At 36.9% G+C, this 23,396-nt stretch overlaps 1 protein-coding gene across 1 annotated transcript; it reads right to left on the bottom strand.

Annotated features, from left to right (window-relative positions):
* Positions 1 to 1,366: 1,366 nt before the first annotated feature.
* Positions 1,367 to 22,445, bottom strand: LOC139040100 (uncharacterized). The gene is made up of 7 exons (XM_070483929.1): positions 22,089 to 22,445; positions 20,233 to 20,326; positions 9,610 to 9,714; positions 8,964 to 9,017; positions 8,297 to 8,401; positions 2,439 to 2,492; positions 1,367 to 1,561 (listed from the first exon to the last, which is right to left on the bottom strand). The coding sequence occupies exons 1-7, from the start codon at positions 22,443 to 22,445 to the stop codon at positions 1,398 to 1,400; spliced, it is 933 nt and encodes a 310-aa protein (XP_070340030.1). The 3' UTR covers positions 1,367 to 1,397.
* Between the last annotated feature and the right edge of the window lie 951 nt (positions 22,446 to 23,396).

Below are 23,396 nucleotides of genomic sequence, written 5' to 3'. Positions count from 1 at the left end.
AGCCCTGCAGGTGGGAGTCCCTGTTTAACAGATTATTGATCTATAATTTAAGTATTAATAACTGAGATAATAGATTTTTCCATATGAAAACATATGGAAGTTTCCTTAGAGAAGCTCAGTTTCCCTAAAGGCACAATGACATGCTCACCCTCAGTTGGCAAGTGGTTCCGCAGGTCCTCAACTTCCTCATCCTCCAGCTCATAACCCATGTTTTCCAGGATAGTTTCCATTTTAGAGACATGACACTTACTACCTTAGGGAAGAAGGAAGTGATAAAAAATAGCAACTTATAGCTAAGAAAAATACTGGTTATATTCACATACCAATTGCAATTGTATAGAACAAATCCACTGCATAATAATCTAAAAAAACCTGTTTAAGGTTACATGTGGAAATGTTCAATATGTTCCATAATAGAGACTTATTGTGGAAGCCAGGAAAAGAACATATTCTGCCAATCTCACGTCAGAGGTCCTTTCTATAGTTTGCAGGAAAGATATCTTTAGAAGAAACTTAATTATATTTATGTAAATTATATACAATTTTATTTATATATTAATTCCATATGCTACTATTATATATTATAAATTACATATATATTTTTTTAGGTGAACCTGATGAATTATGCTAGACAATAACTAGAGCTCTGGATAGCAAATACATTTTGAAACTTTTTCAGTGTCAGAACTACAAATTATCACATTAGATGTAGTTGCATCTAAAGTAGACCTATAGGCTAATGGGATAATAAGATCAATAACCTAATTACTGTGTAATGATAAGGTCTTTTAAAAGTTAAGGTAAAGTCTGCAGATCTTAGTTTTACTTGCTTTCTTATTGGGATTCTCACTTACCAGGAAAAGCTTTTATATGATCGAGTAATATATTTTTCTCTACCTTTCCATCAGCTGTAAAATAAGACACATTTAAGGTCAAAGAAAAAGTTATATGGACAGTCAAAAAAAGAGTAGCAAGAGCATAATTTCATAATTATGTACTTAAAAAATTTGCCTTCTGAGGTTATACTCCTACATTTCCCATGCTCACATATCTCTTCATAAATAAGATCAAAACTAAGATAGAGAACATTCTTAATGTGGACAGTCTATCCATTCTTCTACACTGAAACAGACAGACCTCCTTTCCCACTCTGAGTTCTCCCTTTCCTTCCTCTGCTACTTGCTAATTTAACTTCTTTTTCTCTTTGCCCTGCTTAAGCTTCATTTATCTCCAAGTAATGATACTCTTAATGGCAGGACTCAGGTTTGAAGATAATCATAGACTCTCAGAACTATAAACCTAAATGTCAAAGGCATAATTTCTTTACAACTAAAGGTTGATCTCTTTGCCTTTTATATTTTTATAGGAAACCAGATGGGTCCATTTTTATGATGTACTCACATTGAAGTTGACACCAGCACAGAGATACATACATGGTAGTACATAAAATACCTACCAGTAATGGGCAATATTTTCAACAGCTCCCAGAGTTCCCTATTTGAGAGCTCTATCCCCATGTTCCCCAGAGCTTTGCGTATGTTTTTGGCTTCAACTTTTCCTCCTTTAAAAGATGGGAATGGTAACAGATGAGAATTGCCTACTGACTCCAAATGATGAAGGGTCTAAGTTTGTACAAGATTATCTACAGTTTTCAGAAGTTATTTCTGTAATTCTTTTTTTTCCCTGCTTTTTCTCCCCAAATCCCCCCAGTACATATTTGCATATTTTAGTTGTGGGTCCTTCTAGTTGTGGCATGTGGGACGCCACCTCAGCATGGCCTGATGAGTGGTGCCATGTCCACGCCCAGGATTCAAACCAGTGAAACCCTGGGCCTCAGAAGCTGAGCACACAAACTTAACCACTCTGCCCCGGGGCTGGCCCCATTTTTATTCTAAATAAAATATTTATTTCTAATGCTCTTAATGACCTCAGAGAAGTTGACTGAGCCCACAGTAAAGGGATATATAGGAGGCAAAGTGATCTAAGTTATGTATAGGCAGCTGCCTAATCTAACTGTATCACCATCAGGTAAAATCTGTGTTACTCTTTGCTTTACCTGAATTATGAAATTATCCTCACTGACCACATTATTTGTATTCCTGTCAATGTTTTACCTTAACATTTACTGGGTTACAGTGGATGCTAGGTAAATATTGTGAATGAATGAACAGGTATATTGCCTTTTGAAATGAATTACCAAATAAAATCGAAGTTTCAGAGAATATAAAACTTGTTACCACAACTTGGCACCACAACATTTTTGCCAAAACATAAATAATCCAATGTAATCTTCGTGTCATTAGAATTAAACTTTAATCATTAAAAAATTAGAAGTTAAAAGTCAATTATAGAATAAGAAAACACAGGTTTAAATATGCATGTGAATGTGAAGTATTTGCATTTTAATTTTACATCTCTTCACAAAACGTCTTGCTCACCTGTGAATTTCTTTATTTCTTTTAGCAGTTTATGCAGATCAGTCATGCCCGAAGCTAAAAAATAAGCCACAATTCAGACAGACGTAATTGTGTACTGATTCAAAAAGAGTGTTAAATAGAGCAAAAGAATTGATTTTTTCTTTATGATTTGTTGTTGAATTATATCCTAATGACATACACAGATGAGTATGAAACAGGGAAAACTACTCTCTAAGAATCTTAACTATTAATTTCTTTCTTTATTCTCTCCTCTCAACCCCTACACACTGTGGAATGTCTCCCTCCTTAGGTATGCTCTCTTCACGTCACACTATCTACCAAACTAGATCCCAGGCACAAGAGTAAAAAGTTTCAATTTCCTAATTTAACACTCTCCCAGTTTGGGAGACACTCTCAAGTTAGCTTAATCTATCGCATTTTTTTTCCTAGTAGACATGTTCATTACATACTAAAAAATTGTCAGTGCCTTAAATGAAAAGAATTTATCTCTTTATTCTATATCCTATCCAGACATCCTAACTCAGCAAGTAGCTTAAGGCTTTGCACATAGCAATATTAAACACTTTAAAATTAAACAGTAGAATGGAATGTATTATAATGACAGAACTAGCTCTTAAATCAGTATATTTTTCCAAAATTGCAGATGCAGTATATTTTAGGGTAAGAAAAAACCAGAAACTATGCAAATTATTGGTATTTTCTTACAAAAAAAAGAATACGCTATTTACTATTATGGAATTCCATTCTTCCCTTGGGATAGTTTCCAGTTCACCATCTCCATACATTTAACTAGCAGATTTGCACTTTGTGGGCCCTTACTACATATAGCACAATGTATTTCACATAAAACTTCCATATCGGTGATAACTATCAGTTAACACCTATTGATTAACACAACTGGAAAGTCCTTGTTGAGAGTCTTGAATAGTGGCTAAATAAACATACGATCTAAATAATTCAGCTTCTCATTCATTCAACAAACATTTACAGAGTATCAAATATCTGCATGCATTGTGCTAGGCACTAGGGGATACAATAATGAGCAGTATGGGAGACATGTGACATGATTCCTGTCCTCACAGAGCTTTCATTTATTACTGATTTCACTAAATCTAGGTGAGAAGAAATTTTTGATTTTTCTTTCAGCTTCTCTATCAGAACATGCTTCCAGACATCTCTTTTATTTTTTATTCTAAGATAGCAAGGAAAATTTGTGCTAGTTTCACAGGGTCTACACCAAAGGCATAACAGCTAATCACGTATGTGAAAATAATGGAAATCATTGAGGGATGCAGAGTACTATTTATTTGAAATGGGTTTATAAATGCTTATCTTTGCTCCATATGTACATAATGAGGACATCTCTAGCCTGAGAATTAAACTCAATAGCTTCTCACCTCTCAATTTTCAACTGGGGATCTCAGTCTAAATTTCAGTTATTTAATTCTTTTCTCAAAAAAAAAAAAAAGTTTGATCACTTTGTTGGCTGGGGTAGTTTTTCAAAATGTTTTTTACTATCTGCAAGTATTTATTTCCTCCCCTTCTTGGAAATCTCACTAAAATGATAGGAAAGGAATAGTAAATGTTCACATTTACAAAGACAACAATATGGGAGAGGAGATACCAGTGAAAAAGAGACTTCAAAAATATTTGGGAATTAAAATCCAAGCAAGGAAGTGGTAGTTAATTTAGCAGAGCCGAGGAAATTATAACATGAAAGCCTATGCTGTCAGTGCTGTTGAGTCGATTCCAACTCCTAGCGACCCTGTGTAACAGCAGAGAAGAACCCTGCTAAGTCTTTTTGAACCATTCTCTCATCCTATGTCACTATACTCGACAATGCTCCACTGCTATTCAGAGGATTTTTATGGCCAATTGTTTTGGAAGTGGGTGGCCAGGTCCTTCCTTCCAGATTCTGGAAGCTCTGCTGAAACTTGTCCACCATGAGTGACCCTGCTGGAATCTGAAATATCAATGGCATAGCTTTTAGCATCACAGCAACATGCAGCCACCACAGTATGACACAGTATGACAACCTGACTGGGAAACAAACCTGGGCTGTGACAGTGAGAATGCCCAATCTTAACCACTGGACCACTGCATCTGGCTATGAAAGTCTATGAGGGAATATTAATGAAAAGTGGCATAATTCATATAGAAGAATCCTAGAACGTTTCAAGATGTGGAGAGTACCGGGGTGAGATATAGGGATGAACATAAGGAATTGCTTCGAAGTCTGTACACATGGGCAAGTTAACAACCTTCCCCTACCCTGCCAGTTACCACTTCTTCTTTCATTCCCATTTCCTCCAAATTCTACTCCACCATCACTACCCTCCCTGACACCCTTAAAAACTAGAAATGTGTTCTCTGGAGACATGGAAGCAGAGAATCTCTGGAGTCTGGGAAGCTAGGCACAGTAAATGTTAGGTAAGGGAATGAAAATGGGGACCAAGTGAATGTTTATAAGCTGAAGTGGTATCCCTAGCCTCCTCCTCTATTTTACTCTGAGAGTACCAATAACGAGACACATAATCATCAGGCAGGTGATTGCAAGATTCTTCTCTGGAGTATTCAAATGGCCCCCAGAAAAAAGACCTTTGGATACTGACACTTGGAAATTCCCCAATAAAAAGACTGGGCCCCTACATTAACCTTACCAAGAAGTCTAACAGTTGACAAGCACCACTCATGTATACAGAGCTTTGAAAAGGCATTTAAATGCCACTAGTGATGAATGGCATCGAGGCAAAGATAACCAGATATTTGAGGAAGGTTTCCAAAATAAAAGAGAGACCTAAGCAAATAAATATATAAACACAAACAAAGAACCTGGAAGAAATAAAGGCAATGTAGGGAGGAAAAACAAACATAAAATAAACTAACACTCTCACAGAAATTAGAGAAAATATTACACCCAAAACATAACAATAAGATATTCTGCAAAGCAAATGATCAGATAAAAAAATGAGTTCTTGGCAATAAAAATACAACAGCAGAAACTAAATAATTAAATAGGAGAGGTCGGAGATAAAATTGAGGAAATCTTCGAGACATAAGAGCAAAAAGACAAAGCGCCAGTCAACTTGAAAACCAACAGGTCCAAATCTGATCAATAGAAGCTCCAGATAGAGAGTACAGGAATACAGAGAAAACGAATTTATAAAAGATACAATAAAAGAAGAAATGCCCATGCTGGAAAGATTTCCTCAGCAGTGACCAGTGTGTGTGTGTGTGCATGTGCGTACGCATATGTGTCTGTGTGTGCAGTTAAGAAACAAAACAAAACAGGAAAAGCAGAGAATTTGATGGCCTTGTGAGGATTTTCAGCCCAGATTTTCATTTCCTGGGTGGTTCAGGAAACTTCAAATTACGACTTTGGTTATAATTGAAATGTCCCGACAGACAGTAAACTCAAGTGAATAGGAAGTAAAACAAATCCTTTCTGGAGGAATGCACTTTCATTTCAGGTCTCAGAGAATTCTCACAAGTAATTTTTCAATGACATTGAACAGCATGTAGTAAATAACCAAACAGAAGGAAATCATAAGGAAGAATTAGAAGAAACAATGGAAAGCAAAAAAAAAAGAAAAAAAGAACCACAAACAATTCACTTATTAGAATTATCAGACCAAGATTGTAATACAACTATGTAAACTTGAAAATATCCATAAGGAACAGAAAACTGAAAAACTTGACCTACTAGATTCAAAAGAGAACTAAGTAGAATTTCTGGAAATTAAGAATACAAAAGAAAAGAAGCCCAAAAAGAATACAAAATACAAAAAGAATACAGACAATGAAACCAAGAAGTAAATAAACAGATACAATAGGAGGCTAGACATAGTTGAGGAGTTAGTGTATTGGAAGTTGAGTCAGGCAAAATTATCCAGAATGGAGCACAGGAAGGAAAAAATATGTAAAATACTGAAGAGAGGCTAAGTGCCATGGAGTATAGAGTAAGAAGGTTTAACATACATTTATTTGGGGTTCCAGAAGAAAAAAAGGCTCATAGGATAGAGACAATACTGGAAGAGATGATGGTCGTGAATTTTCCAGATCTGATGAAAGATTCCATTTTCAGACTCAAGAAGTACAATGAATTCCAAGGAGAATAAATGAAAAGAAATCCATTCCTATCTTCCACATCATAGTAAAACTTCAGAACCAAAGATAAATGTCTTAAAAGCAAAAAAAAAAAAAAAAAAGGTATCCTCCAAGGACCAATAGATTCACAGCTGACCTCATCACTTCTCATCAGCAACATTAGAAAGCAGAAAATAGTAGAATGATGTGCTGAAAGAAGATAACTGTCTACCTGGACTTCTAAACCCAGAGAAATATCAAGAATAAGGGTAAAATAAAGATATTTGTAGGCCAAACTCCTTCCTCCCCAAACCAGTATTTGTCACTAGCAGATCCTTAATAAAGGAAATTACTTCAGGCAGAAGAAAAGTTATCCCAAATGAAAGGTGTGAGGTGAAAGAAAGAATGAAGAACAAAGAAAGGTAAACGTGGGTATATCTGAATGAATGCTGGCTTTATAAAACATTACTACTAATAATGTTATGCTAGTTCAAAGAAAACAAGATAGTATTAAAAGACATGAAACAACATTAATGTAGGGAAGGCAAAAATGGAGTTAAAATGTTCTTAGGTCTTTGTATTATCCAGGAGGAAATTAATTTGGAGTGGGACTAATCTGCAAGTTTATATCGATTTTCTTTAGCAAGGCTCAGCAATAGAAGTGGAGATTTGAATGACAGAGTTGATCAAATGTTGGCAGTTTTACAGAGCAAGTTTGAGAGAGTAGTTGGACAGTGAAAGAAGTAAAGTTAAAAGAGTTCCATACAGGAAGGAAATGGAGAAATTCAGGGACTATTATTTTTGGTGAATATGAGGGGTACATTTCTTGTTAAAAAGAGTGAAAAAAATTGGAAGGCTATTTTAAAGAGAAAGTAAAGCATTGCTGTTTAAGCTTCCTAATGAAGGGAAGAAATGAGCCTAGGAATAATGGAAGCCAGTGCCAAAACACAGGGGGAAGGGATCAGGAAGCTGGTATATCACAAAGGCATAAAGAAATTGTTGGTTAGCAATCTTGGGAGCTTCCCAGGTGAAATCTGAAACTGTACAGGTGCTATGTACCTGCCGCTGTACACAGAAGGCAGGGATAGCCTGAAGAAAGAGGCAGACCACTCCAGATTGGTAGGTGGCAGGTGTAATAAGCAAGGTAACTTACATACAAGGCTTGTCTGGGGCGGCTGCAAGACAAGTAGATCTCTGCACCCACCCAACAGAATCTTAAAGTTTATATAGAGGCTTTAACTGGGTTCAGTCATGTACACCGTTCAGAAGGTCTCAACAACACATTACTCTCTCAAGTCTACATCCTTGAACATGGTTCCCACTGTGGAAATGGTGGGCAGAATGTAAGTTCAAAGGACAGGGGTCAAGGTGAGGAGCCTCCAATAGCCTAGGTCCAGCTCCCGGGTCAACTGGTGCTCATGTCCTCTCTATTACTTCCCCAACGGGAATGTATAGCTGGGTGACATGATTTTTTAAAAGATATCTAGATGATGTAATTAATCTAGAATTAGCAATCTTTTCTTTATGGGTAATAAAGAAAAGCTTCTTTCAGGTAAAGACATCACCTATCACTTACTCCAGCACATGTACCACACACCCTGAGATTAATGAAAATACATCAAATCAAAACACTCTTATTTTAGGACTGGGTTCTTCTCTAAGGTTTAAAAACTCGTATTAGCACCAAAGCAGATCTAGTTCCAGGAATTCTCATACATAAGCTTATAAGTCTAAATTTCTCTAAAAGGGCTAGTCATATCTATGATGCTTACAATCAACAGGTAGGTTTTGTGATAAATCTTTAAGTTTCTCATCTGGGAACTTGATTTTCATGTTTTCCAAAATGTTTTCCAGGTTACTGACATCAACCTTCCCACCTAAGGAAAGAATCATGAATACAAGGGAGATTTAACAACTACCCTAAATGAGAAAATTTCAATTAATCCCCATGTGCCATGGCTGTCGGCAAAAATATCAATGACCCAACATGTTCAAGAGCAAGAAAGTAGACAAAATGGAATTAGAATCGTAAATTCTTCCCTGGTCTTAGGACAATCTTACAAAGCACAAACTCATTCTCTAATGAATTATAATGGTGGAGACAATTGAAAACTTCCTTCTGGTGGGTAGGGCATAAAGCTCAGTTTAGTTTGTTCAGTTACTGAAATGCCATGAACAACTGCCCATTCTTTACTTCACATTTTCTATGTAGACCCAGATTTAAATCTGCTTTCGAAATGAATTTTACAAAAGCCAAACTTAACAAGTAGCAAAATGAAAGACTATTTGAAAAAGGCAGTATGCATATTTGAAAGAGCAAAATAAATATAGAACCAGTTCATATAAGAGGTGGTAAGAGCCACAAGAGAACAACTAGACAATAATACAAGTGTGAGGCAGGAGAATCTTATTTATTTTTCTTCTCATCGTGCTTCTTACCATTGAAAGATTTCACACCATCGAGCAATATATTTTCATATATATTTCCATCATCTGTAAGAAAAGGCACAATTGACATCACATATAAAGTGATATGAAGATTTAGAGAGATAGTACAAAGGTATCATTTCACAAAGATACTTTTAAATAATTTGCTTTAGAAATAACTTTGATTTTTGCCCTCCAATGAGTTTGAAACCATGGAATGGAGAAAACTCTGAGTGCTGTGTCCGAATGAATGCAAAGCCAATAATTAGTGGCAAACACTATAATGGAATATGAACATGTCTTTCTTTCACTTTTCTTTGACTTTTCCTTCTTCCTCCTATTCTCCTATTCCTCCCACCTTCACTTTTTTTTCTTATATCTTTCAGCTTAAATTTTAGTTCTGAGGGTAGAACCAAACATAATAATATAAATTTTTATATCCAATGGCAGGATTCAAGAAAACAGCGTTGCTGATTCCCAAAGAAAGAACTAAATTACACTTTCCAAAGGAAGAACAAGGTCATGCTAAAATTTCTTAGTCATTCTTTTTGCTGTTGTTTTTGAATTAGGATGTCTAATAGGTATAGTTTTTTTAAGTTGTCTTAAACACACAGGACTAACCTTCCTCAAAAGCTCTAAAAGTATTTGAAATGCTTACCATCAACTTGCAGAGTTTTCACCAGTTCCAAGTATTCTTTAGGTGTGAATTCTATCCCAATGCCTTCCACAATATTTTTCACATCTTTGACATTAACTTTTTCTCCTTAAAAAAACAGAAATGGCAAGTAGAGTTGACAATATTAAGAACTATCTAATTATTCAAAAATATGAAACAAAATAGTCAATGTTTATACATCACCATCACCAAAAGACAAAGGTACAATAAGACCTTCCCAATTAAGAAAAGTGCAGGCAGAGAATTAGAACTTAGTCCCTTGATCCTAGGAAAAGATGTTCTTTCATAACATTGGGGATAAGAAAACACAGTTCTCAGTAAATTGGGGATTTAGGTAATTGTCTTGTAAATTAGAATGTAAAGGTTAACCTAATATTGCTCTTTCTTTTCCCCAAAATTATTAGATGATTTGGCCATTATCTATCCTAATTTTTACTTCAACTATTATTGTGATCTAGGTCAAGGATTGGCAATCTTTCTGTAAAGGGCAAGACAATAAATATTTCAGGCTCTGCAGGGTATATGGTCTCTGTTGCAACTACTTAACTCTGCTGTTGTAGCATAAAAGCAGCCATTAATAATACATAAAGAATATGACTATGCTCCAATAAAAATTCATTTCTAAAAATAGGCAAAGGCTAGATTTGGTCCACGGTCAGTAGTCTGTTTATCCCTGATACAGATTTTGACTTTTTCAGTGCTGAAGATCTGAAGTGTATTATTATTGGTAAATATTTTAGAGGATATAGGACTTGCTACTAACAAATGAAAAACCATTTTTAATTCAAATAATACAAAGACTGACTTTGGACAATTAGACACAAGCATTTGTAACAAGGCCCTTGAAACCACCATCTAGGTGAAGAAACAGGACATTGATAGCACTCTGGAGGTCTGTTATACTCTTTCCAAACTACTATCCATATCTTTGTCTAGAGGTATCACTATCCTGACTTTTTGGACAACAATTTCTTTCTTTTATTTATATATTTATAATCCAAGTTAGTATGCTTAATCACTGTTAGTTTTGCCTTTGGTCAAACCTTGTAAGTGAAATCATACACATACTATTTTCAGCGATGTACTGGGAAGATGGTGGCTGTGGGAGTGCAGGCCATGGGGGTATGTTATTTGTAGAGAACTTAAAAACAATAATAACATAATTAAAAGTAAGTCTACCTCTTACTGTCACTACATGCTGGCATTCCATTAATTTCATTCCAATGTCATTCATAAATACTTTTCCCTACCAGAGTAGATTGTCCCCATTACATCTCCTCACCTTTGTATGCCACTTTTGTGTCTGGCTGACTTTTTAAAATTGAGATGAAATTCATGTTAACACAAAATTAACTATTTTAAAGTATGCAATTGAATGACACTTAGTACATTCACAATTTTGTGAATCACCTCTATCTAGTTCCAAATATTTTTATCACTCCAAAAGGAAACCCCATGCTTATTAAGCAGTCATTCCTTATTGTCCTCCCTCCCAGCCCCTAACAACCATGAGTCTGTTTTCTGACCTATGGATTTACCTATTTCTAGTCTCTGTGATTACCTGTTCCTATAAAGGGAATCAGACCATATGCAACCTTTTGTTTCTGGCTTATATTACTAAGCATAACGTTTTTCAGGTTAATTCATATTGTAACATGTATCAGTACTTCATTTCTTTGTGTAGCTGAATAATATTCTATTTTATGGTGTTATGGGCTGAATTTTGACCACTCAATATTTACATGTTGATGTCCTAACTCCCAGTGCCTTATAATGTGACTGTATTTGGAGATAGGGTCTTTAAAGAGCAAATTAAGGTAAAATGAGGTCATATGGGTGGGCCCTAATCCAACATGAACTGGTGTCCTTATAAGGAGATTAGGACATAGACAACACAGAGGGGTGACCATGTGGGGACACAGTGAGAAGGCAGCCATCTGCAAGCCAAGGCGAGAGGCCTCAGAAGAAACCAAACCTGTCAACACCTTGATCTTGTACTTCTAGTCTCCAGAATTGTGAGAAAATAAATTTCTGTTGTCTAAGCCACTTAGTCTGTGGTATTTTGTTATGGCAGCTCTCACAAATTAACACATATGGATATACCATATTTTATTTATCCATTCATCAGCTGATATACATTTGGGTTGTCTTCATTTTTTAGCTATTATGAATAATGCAGCTATGTATATAAAACCAACATTGGAATTGCATATACATAGCATGACTCTTTGATGTGCATTTGTTCAATTTTAGAAAATAATGTCAAATTTTTTTCCAAAATGGTTGTACCAATTTACACTCCTATCAGTAATGTATGAGAGCTCTACTGTTCCACATTCTTACTGTCACTTGGTATTATCGGTGTTTCTAATTTTTGCCATTATGGTGGGGTTGTAGTGATTTCCACTTGCTTTTCTCACAAATAAAATGTTTAGAGGTGATACATATAGATATCATTGTTAAGAATCAATGAATGAGTTAAACAGAAAAGTAGATATACCTGAAGAGAAAATCAAAGAACTGCAAGATAAAGAACTCTGCAGAATCAAAAATGGTGAGATAAGGAAACAAAAAACTACAGTGGAGGGGTTAAGAGATACAGAGAATAGAATGAGAAGGTTTAACACATATTTAATCAGACCTAAACAAACACAATAGAGAAAATGGAGGAGAGCAAATTTGAAAATATAATGAATGAGGAATGTTCAGAATCATTGAACTCATGAATACCAAAATAAAGTACAACATATACCAATCAGGATAAATGAAAAAACCCACACCCAGACACATTATAGTGAAAATACAATAAAGAGAAGGTTTTATAACTTATTTATATTTTATTTTTTAAAGGTGTAAAATGTGATAATTTAATACACATATACATTGTGACATGATTATTATAATCATCCATCACCTCCCATAGTTACCATTTCTTTTTTCCTGGTGAGAACACTTAAGATCTACTCTCTTAGCTGTTTTCAAGTACATAATACAATTATTATTAACTATAATTACCATGCTGTACATTAGATTCCCTAGGACTTATTCACCACATGACCGCAAGTTTGTACCCTTTGACCAACATCTCCCCATTTCCCCCAACTCCTAGTCCCTGGTAACCACCATTCTACTCTCTGTTTCTCTAAGTTCAGTTTTTTAGATTCTACATGTAAGTGAGATCATACAGTATTGTCTTTCTCTGTCTGACTTATTTCACTTAGCATAAAGCCCTCCAGCTTCATCCATATTGTTGCAAATGCAAATGGTAGGATTTCCTTCTTTCTTATGGCTGAATAATATTCCATTGTGGATATGTGCATGTTTCTATGTGTGTATACACACACACATACACAACACACACACACGGAAACAACCATACACATATAGAAACAACCTATGTTGTATGTGTATGTTTACGTGTGTATGTATATATATATATATATTCGATCACTTTTTTTAATCCATTCATCTGTCAATGAGCACTTAGGTTGTTTCCATGTGAACAACGAACATGGGAGTACAGATATCTTTACAAGATGCTGATTTCATTTCCTTTGCTGAGTCATATGGTAGTTCTATTTTTAATTTCTTGAGGAACCTCCATACTGTTTTTCATAATGGTTGTACCAATTTACATTCCCACCAACAGTGTAAAGGGTAGCCTTTTCTCCACACTTTTGCCACCACTTGTTATCTCTTGTCTTTTTGATAATAGCCATCCTAACAGGCCTGAGATGATATCTCAGTTGTGGTTTTGATTTGCATTTCCCTGATGATTAGTGATGTTGAGTACCTTTTCACGTATCTGTTGACCATTTTGTATGTCTTCTTTGGAAAAATGTCTATTCAGGTCCTTCGTCTATTTTTTAAATCGGGTTGTTTGCTATTGAATTGTATGAGTTCTTTATATATTTTGTATAATAACCACTTATCAGATATACGGTTTGCAAATGGGATTTCTCCCATTCCATAGATTGCTTTTTTATTTTGTTGATTGTCTCCTTTGCTATGCAGAAGCATCTTAGTTTGAATGTAGTCCCACTTGTTTATTTTTACTTTTGTTGCCTGTGCTTTTGGTGTCCTATCCATAAAATCATTGCCAAGGCTAATGTGAAAGAGCTTTTCCCTTATGCTTTCTTCTAGGAGAAACAGGTCTTGATAGCATCAGGTCTTACATTTAAGTCCTTAATCCATTTTAAGTTGATTTTTGTGTATGATGTAAGATAAGTGTCCAATTTCATTGTTTTGCGTGTGAACATCCAGTTTTCCCAACACCACCTATTGAAGAGGCTGTCCTTTCCCCATTGTGTATTCTTGGAGCCCTCACCAATGATTAGTTGACCATATAAGCATGGTTTTGTTTCTGGGCTTTTTAAAAAAAATTTTCTTGAGGTTACATTGGCTTATAACATTCTGTAACTTCAGGTGTACATTATTATATATCAGTTTCTGTATAGACTGCATCGTGCTCACCACCAATAGTCTAGTTTTTATCCGTCACCATACCTATGTGCCCCTTTACCCCTTTCGCCATCCCCCACCCTCTTCCCCTTTGGTAACTACTAATCTGTTCTCTTTATCCATATATTTATCTTTCACATGAGTGAATTCATATGGTGTTTGTCTTTCTCTGTCTGGCTTATTTTGTTTAACACCATATCCTCAAGGTCCACCTATGTTGTTGCAAATGGGGTGATTTTGTCTTTTTTCATGGCTGAGTAGTATCCCATTGTGTATATATATATATATATATGCAGCACATCTTCTTTATCCATTCATCAGTTGATGGGCACTAGGGCTGCTTCCATGTCTTGGCTGTTGTGAACAATGCTGAAATGAGCATGGGGGTGCATAGATCTCTTTGTAATATTGATTTCATATTCTTTGGATACATACCCAGCAGTGGGATAGCTGGTTCATATGGTATTTCTATGTACAATATTTTGAGAAATCTCCATACTGCTTTCCATAGTGGCTGTACCAGTTGGCATTCCCACCAGCAGTGTACGAAAGGTCCCTTTTCTCCACTTCATTCTCCAATATTTGTTATTTTTTGTCTTGTTAATTATAGCTATTCTGATAGGTGTAAAGTGATATCTCATTGTAGTTTTGATTTGCATTTCCCTAATAATTAGTGATGTTGAACATCTTTTCATGTGCCTATTGGCCATTTGTATATCTTCTTTGGGAAACTGTCTGTTCATATCCTCGGCCCAATTTTTGATAGGGTTGTTTGTTTCTTTGTTGATGAGTTGTATGAGTTCTTTATGTATTTTGGAAATTAACCCCTTGTCGGATATATGATTTGCAAATATTTTCTCCCAATTGGTGGGTTGTCTTTTCATTTTGCTCATGGTTTCCATTGCCTCGCAGAAGCTTTTTAGTCTGATGTAGTCCCATTTGTTTATTTTTTCTTTTGTTTCCTTTGCCTGAGTAGGTATGGTATTTGAAAAAATGCTGCTAAGACCGATGTGAAAGAATGGAATGCCTATATTTTCTTTTAGGAGTTTTGTGGTTTCAGGTCTTACATTAAAGTCTTTAATCTATTTTGAGTTAATTTTTGTGCCTGATATAAGAAAATGGTCTACTTTCATTCTTTTGAATGTGGCTTTCCAGTTTTCCCAACACCATTCTCCATTGTATGTTCTTGGCTCCTCTGTTGAAGATTAGCTGTTCATAGATGTGTAGTTTTACTTCTGGGCTTTCAATTCTGTTCCATTTATCTGTGTGTCTGTTTTTGTGCCAGTACTATGCTGTTTTGATTACTGTAGCTTTGCAGCATATTTTGAAGTCAGGGATTTTAGTGCCTCCAGCTTTGTTCTTTTTTCTCAGGATTGCCTTGGCTATTTGGGGTCTGTTGTTGTTCTATATAAGTTTTAGGATTCTTTAATCTATTTCTGTGAATAATGTCATTGGGATTCTGATTGGGATTGCATTGAATCTGTAGATTGCTTTAGGTAATATGGAGATTTAAACTATGTTTATTCTTCCAATCCATGAGCATGACATATCTTTCCATTTCTTTATGTCTTCCTTGATTTCTTTCAATAATGTCTTTTTTTCCTTCTTCTTCTTCTCCTCCCCAAAGCTCCCCAGTAGATAGCTGTATATTCTAGTTGTAGTTCCTTCTGGCTCTGCTTTGTGGGACGCCACCTCAGCATGGCTTGATGAGCGGTGCTAGGTCTCCACCCAGGATCTGAGCTGTCAAAAGCTTGGGCCACGGAAGCAGAGTGTGTGAAATTAACCACTTGACCATGGAGCTGGCTCCTAAATAATGTCTTATGGTTTTCAGTGTGCAGGTCTTTCTCCTTGGTTAAGTTTATTCCTAGATATTTTATTCTTTTTGTTGTGATTGTAAATAGGATTGTATTCTTGACTTCTCTTTATGCTAGTTTGTTATTAATGTGTAGAAATGCAATTGATTTTTGTAAGTTGCTTTTGTACCCTGCAACTTTGCTATAGTTGTTGATTATTTCTAACAGATTTCTGATATGTTGGGGGTTTTCTACATACAGAACCATGTTGTCCACAAACAGCGAGAATTTTACCTCTTCCTTTCCAATTTTGGTATCTTTTATTTCTTTTTCTTGACTAACTGCTCTGACCAAAACCTCCAGTACTATGTTGATTAGGAGTAGTCAGAGTGGGCACCCTTCTTGTGTTCCTGTTCTCAAAGGGATGGCTTTCAGTTTCTCACCATTAAGTATGATGTTGGCTATGGGTTTGTCATATATGGCCTTTATTATGTTGAGATTCTTTCTTTCTATATCCATTTTATTGAGAGTTTTTATTACAAATGGATGTTGGATCTTGTCAAATGTTTTCTCTGCATCTACTGAGATGATCATGTGATTTTTATTTCTCATTTTGTTAATGTAGTGTATCACATTGATTGATTTGTGGATGTTGAACCATCCCTGCATCCCTGGTATAAATCCCATTTGATCATGGTGTATGATCCTTTTAATGTATTTCTGTATTTGATTTGCCAATATTTTGTTGAGGATTTTTGCATCTACATTCATCAGCAATATGTGCCTGTAATTTTCCTTCTTTGTGTTGTCCTTGTCTGGTTTTGATATCAGGATAGTGTTGGCCTCACAGAATAAGTTAGGAAATATTCTGTCTTATTCAATTTTTTGGACTAGTTTGAGAAGGATAGGTATTAAATCTTCTTTGAATGTTTGGTATAATTCTCCAGAGAAGCCATCTTGTCCTGGACTTTCATTTTTTGGGAGGTTTTTGATTGCTGTTTCAATTTCTTTATTTGTGATTGGTCTATTCAGATTCTCCATTTCTTCTTGATTCAGTTTTGGGAGGTTATATGAGTCTAAGAATTTATCCATTTCTTCTAGATTGTCCAACTTGTTGGCATATAATTTTTCTTAGTATTTTCTTATAATCCTTTGCATTTCTGTGGTATCTGTTGTAACTTCTCCTCTTTAATTTTTAATATTATTTATTTGAGCCTTCTCTCTTTTTTTCTTACTGAGTCTGGCTAAGGGTGTGTCAATTTCATTTATCTTCTCAAAGAACCAGCCCCTCATTCATTGATCCTTTCTATAGTTTTTTTAGTACGTATTTCATTTATTTCTGCTCTAATTTTTATTATTGCCCTCCTCCTACTGACTTTGGGCTTTATTTGCTCTTATTTTTCTAGTTCTGTTAGGTATAGTTTAAGATTACTTATTTGAGATTTTTCATCTTTGTTGAGGTATGCCTATATCGCTATAAATTTCCCTCTTAGTACCACTTTTGCTGCATCCCATAAGAAGTTGGTATGTTGTGTTTTCATTTTCATTTGTTTCCAGGTTACTTTTTTATTTATCTTTTGATTGCTTCAATGATCCAATGGTTGTTCAGTAGTGTTTTGTTTAGTCTCCACATATTTGTGACTTTCCCAGCCTTTTTCTTGTAGTTGATTTCTAGTTTCATAGCATTGTGGTCAGAAAAGGTGCTTGATTGATTTCAATCTTCTTAAACTTATTGAGGCTTGTCTTGTTTCCCAACGTATGGTATATCTTTGAGAATGTGCCATGTGCACTTGAGAAAAATATGTATTCTGCCGTTTGGGGATGGAATGTTCTATATATATCTATTAAATCCATCTGGTCTAGTGCTTCATTTAAGGCAACCACTTCCTTGTTGACTTTCTGTCTGGATGATCTATCCATCAATGTAAGTGGGGTGTTGAGGTCCCCTACTATTATTGTGTTGCTGTCAGTTTCTCCCTTTAGGTCTGTTAATAGTTGCTTCATATACTCTGGTGCTCCTGTGTTAGGTGCATACATATTCATAAGTGTTATGTCCTCTTTGTGGAATGTCTCTTTTATCATTATATACTGCCCCTCTTTGCCTCTCATGTCTTTTTTATCTTGACGTCTGCCTTGTCTGATATAAGTATGGCAACACCTACTTTCTTTTGCTTGCCATTTGCTTGGAGTATCATTTTCCATCTCTTCACTCTGAGCCTGTGTTTGTCTTTACAGATGAGATGTGTTTCCTGGAAGCAGCACATTGTTGGGTCTGTTTTTAAATCCATCCAGCCACTCTGTGTCTTTTGATTGGAGAATTTAAACCATTTACATTTAGAGTGATTATTGATATATGGGGGCTTAATACTGCCATTGTATCTCTTGGTTTCCCACTGTTCTATATTTCCATTGTTTCTTTTCCCTTGTATTTCTGACTGCCATTTCAGTTTGGTGGTTTTCTCAGTTTTCTGTTTATCTATGATTCGTAGCTCTGCTCTGATTTTTTGTTTAGTAGTTTCTATGAGGTTTGTATAAAAGATCTCATATATAAGATAATCCATTTTCTGATAGCCTCTTATCTTCATTAGCCTAAGAAGGTTCCAGCCCTTCCTCTTCCCCTTATGAGTTATTGTTGTCACAAATTTGTGTGTGTGTGTGTGTTGTGAGTTTGTGACTAAATTGAAGTGTTTAAAGTTATTTTTGATGTTTTCCTTCCCTTTATCTTTTATGTTATAATTGTTTATTACTAACCTATTCTGATATAGAGCTGCAATTGTCTTATTCTTTTTATTTATCTCCTTGCTGAAGGTTTTGTAAACCTTTGCTTTTTAGTTTCAGATGGGAGGGATCCTTTCAATGTTTCTTGTAAGGTAGGTCTAGTGGTGATGAACTCTCTGAGTTTTTGTTTGTCTGGAAAAACTTTTATTTCTCCATTGTATCTGAAAGATAGTTTCACTGGATAGAGCAGTGTTGGCTGAAAGTTTGTGTCTTTCAGTATTTTGAATATAACATTCCATTCTCTCCTAGGTTTCTGCTGAGAAATCCACTTAAAGCCTGATAGGGGTTCCTTTGTAGGTTATTTTCTTCTGCCTTGCTGTCCTTAATATTTTTTCTTTGTTATTGACTTTTGCCAGTTTTAATATTATACGCCTTGGAGAAGGTCTTTTTACATTGATGTAATTAAGAGTTCTATTGGCTTCATCTATTCATCAGTCCGGTGCTTTCCCCAGGTTTGGGAAATTCTCAGCTGTTATTTCTTTGAACAAGCTCTCTGCTCCTTTGTCCCTCACTTGTCCCTCTTGAATACTTATAATCCTTATGTTGCTTTTCCTAATTGAGTTGGATATTTCTTGAAGAATTTCTTCATTTTTAAAAAAATCTTAGTTCTCTCTCCTGTTCCACCTGAAGCATGTCTATATTTTATCCTCTAAATCACTAATTCTGTCCTCCATAATATCAGCTCCATTTTTTTATAGTTTCTAGATGATTTTTTTTATCTCATTAATTGTATTCTTCATCTCCAGAATTTCTTTTTGAGCTTTAATCTCTTTGGTGAAGTATTCGTTCTGCTCAATAATTTTATTCCTGAGCTCATTGAACTGCCTTTCTCAGTTTTCTTGTAACTTGCTGAGTTTCTTTATGACACTTATCTTAATTTAGATTGTAAACTTCTGTGACTTTAGGATTGGTTTCTGGAGACTTGTCATTTTCTTTCTGCTCAGAAGTGTTACTGTAGTTCTTCATGGTGTTTGATAAACTGATCCTTTGCCAGTGCATCTGTGGTTGTATCAGGTCACAGATTCCACCTGTCACTGCTGGGGGGAAGCAGGGGCTGTGTTTTCTGATCCTGCCCCATCTGCCGGAAGTTGTGTGGGTAGGGCTGCTCTGCCTTTGTGCAGGCTGGCTGCAGCTGCTCTGTAGGTCATGTTCATGTGGGCAGGGCCTCTGTGCTGGGTGGCGGGTCATGCACCATAAGTGGGGCTCCTGCACTCAGCAGGGAACCAATTGAGCTGCTGTGTTAGGTGGGAGGGGTGCCTGTGCAAGCGCTGAGCCTCTGCTCAGTTGGTCACATGGGCTGCTGTGCTCTGTGGGCAAGGTGCCTTCTGAGTGGGCAGGGTGCCTTCTTGCCTGCACTGTGCTCCATGGGCAAGTGCCTTCTCAGGGCTTGGGCTGCCACTCAGTGGGGAGTGTTCCCACAGGCAGGGCTGCTGCAGTGTGGTGGGCAATCCTGTGGACTGGGCTACCACACTGAAAGCATTTGTGCAGGCCAGGCCACCCCTACCTCCTCTTACAGTTGCACTGGCCACTGTGTGTGGATCTGTGACCTAGGGAGGCAGAGGGGTGTGCTCACCTAGTTCCACTGCCTCCTGGGGATCCAGTCCACCATCTTCAGATGCACAACTCTGTGGATCTCTTGGACATCCTGTTGTACTGTACAGGGAATCCTTTGCCAGTTAATGAATGTCCATTTAGTTGTAACTTAGAGGGGAGAGACAAAGGGAACAACTCACTCTGCCATGATACTGACATCATTCCTCTGGGCTCTTGATTCTGTTCTATTGGCCTATGTGTGTGTTTTTAAGTCAATACCATAGTGTGTACCTACTAGAGGTTTTTGTTTTGAATTTTGATTTTTTAAAAATTTCATTGCAGTAACAGTGGATTATAACATTATATAGCTTTCAGATGTACATCAATAATATATTTCTAATTCTGTGTAGATTTCATCATGTTCACCACCCAAAAACTAATTATTGTCGATCACCTCATATATGAGCCTATTCCCCCATTTCGCCCTCCCCGCTTCCGCCTTCCCCTATGGTAACCACCAATCCAATCTCCTTTGCTATGTGTTTGTTTGTTCTTGTTTTTATCTTCTACTTATGAGTGAGATCATATGGTATTTGACTTTATCCCTCTGACTTATTTCACTTCACAAAATACCCTCAAGGTCCATCCATGTTGTCACAAATGGATGAATTTCATCATTGCTTATGGCTGAGTAGTATTTCATTGTGTATACATACCACATCTTCTTTACCCATTCATCCCTTGATGGGCACCTAGATTGCTTCCAAGTCTTGGCTATTGTGAATAATGCTGCAATGAACATAGGGGTGCATGTATCTTTATGCATGCGTGTTTTCAAGTTCATCAGATAAATACCCAGCAGTGGGATAGCCGATCATATGGAAGATCTATTCTTAAATTTCTGAGATACTCCATACTGCTTTCCATAGTGGTTGCACCAGTTTGCACTCCCACCAGCAGTGTACGAGGGTTCCCTTCTCTCCACATCCTCTCCAACACTTGCTGTTTCCTGTCTTGTTAATTATATCCATTCTGACCAGAATGAGGTGATACCTCCTTGTAGTTTTGATTTGCATTTCCCTGATAGCTAATGATGTTGAGCATCTTTTCATATGCCTGTTGGCCATCCGTATATCTTCTTTGGAGAAATCTCTGTTCAGATCTTTTGCCCATTTTTTAATTGGGTTGTTGGTTTTTTTGTTGTTGAGATGTATGAGTTCTTTGTATATTTTGGATATTAACCCCATATCTGATATGTGGTTTGCAAATATCTTCTCCCAATTGTTAGGTCGTCTTGTTGTTTTGTTGATGGTTTCCTTTGCTGTGCAGAAGCTTTTTAGTTTGATGTAGTTCCATTTGTTCATTTTTTCTTTTGTTTCCCTTGCCCGATCAGACATGGTACTTGAAAATATGTTGCTCAGACCGATGTGAAAGAGCGTACTGTCTATGTTTTCTTCTAGAAGTTTCATGGTTTTGGGTCTTACATTCAATTCTTTAATCCATTTTGAGTTGATTTTGGTGCATGGTATAAGGTAATGGTCTACTTTCATTCTTTTGCATGCAGCTGTCCATAGATGTTTTTGTTTTGCAATATAGTTTGAAATCAGGAAGTGTGATGCCTCCAGCCTTGTTCTTCTTTTTCAAGATTGCTTCGGCTATTTGGGATCTTCTATGGTTCCATACAAATTTTAGGATTGCTTTTTCTATTTCTGTGAAAAATGTTATTGGAATTTTGATAGGGATTGCATTGAATCTGTAGATCACTTTGGGTAGTATGGACATTTTAATAATATTAACTCTTCTGACCTGTGAACATGGGATATCTTTCCATTTATTTGTATTCTCTTCAATTTCTTTCATCAGTGTCTTATAGTTTTTGGTGTATAGATCTTTCACTTGCTGGTGTAGTTGCAAGGCTGGTTGTAGACACATGCAGTAGTGGGGGTCAGGGCCAGCAGCAAGGGCCTGGGCCAACTGTGGGCCACTGGCAACTGCAGGAGCCCTGGCTGTCGGTGTGCACTCCTGTGGCTCTAGGATTTTCATATTGGTGTGTGCACAGCAGTGGATGTTGGTGACAGGAGTCTGGTGGGGGCATACAGGTGCATTGCTGGAGGGGCTAGCTGCTGGAGAGAGCCCAATGGTGTAGGCCAGTGACAAGAGATAGGACCAGAGTCGGGCACACAAGCAGCTATGGGGGCCTTGGCTATCAGTGTGCACTGCCATAAGCTGCAGGATCTTGCCACGGGCCCACATATGACATTGGAGGCCAGTGATGAATGTTGGGTGGCAGTTTGCAAGTGCATAGCTGGAGGGGCTAGCTACAAGTATGCACAAGGGGTTGGGGTTGGCCCAGAGGTCTAGGCTGATGTCTCGCACTCTCTCAGCCACAGAGACCTGGGCCAGTTGCTGGTGTGGAGCCCAGGTACTGACAAGGGAGGAAGCAGATAGGGATTCAGGCAGCTGGAGTCTGTCAATGTGAATACCTGTGGGTTAGACCTGTGAAATATGCAGGGCACGTGTGGTGGCTATGCTGCCCGTTGGTTTCTTCAGTGGCAAAAGCTGCTGGGGTTCCTGCAGAGCAGGTCACTGAACTGAAGTTGTTCCCATTGTGTGTCTGATAGTGGTGGGCTGTGTGCTTCTTCCTTATTCCTAGCTGTCTCTATAAGTCTCAGCTTTGTTGGTCTCTGGGTGGGATGAAACCAAAAACCAAAGCGAGTCCTTAATGCAGTTCCCTGAAAGGCTGAGGAAACTGGTCATGCACCCCACTCTTCTTTTCCCATTAGGGGAACTCTTTCTAGCTGAGGAGTTCCCTCTTTGTGCTGAGGTGTGCCACCTGGAGCACAGGATGATGCAGACAAACTAAAGATGTTCTTTCTTCCCTTTTAGCACAGTTATTCTCAGATTTTTAATTTCACTGGGTTGCTTTAGTTTCTTAAGTGGACTTCTGAGCTCTCCTAGAACTGTTTTCATTGGTAGATAGCTGTCTAATTGTTGGTGTTTGTGGGGGGATGGAGGCTGGAGTCAACTACTTCACCATCTTGCTGATGTCACTCTTCAAACACAACTGACTTTTGTATGTTGATTTTGCCTCCTACAACTTTACTGAGTTTGTTAGTTCTAACAGTTTTTTGGTGGAGTCTTAATGGTTTTCTCTACATAAGATTATCTCATCAGCAAACAGAGACAATTTTACTTCTTTCTTTC

The sequence above is a fragment of the Equus asinus genome, chromosome 13 (genome assembly GCF_041296235.1).
Source record: "Equus asinus isolate D_3611 breed Donkey chromosome 13, EquAss-T2T_v2, whole genome shotgun sequence".
Lineage (NCBI taxonomy): Eukaryota > Metazoa > Chordata > Mammalia > Perissodactyla > Equidae > Equus > Equus asinus.
The sequence above is the reverse complement of the archived record's forward strand: the minus strand, read 5'-3'. Positions and strand labels throughout refer to the sequence as shown.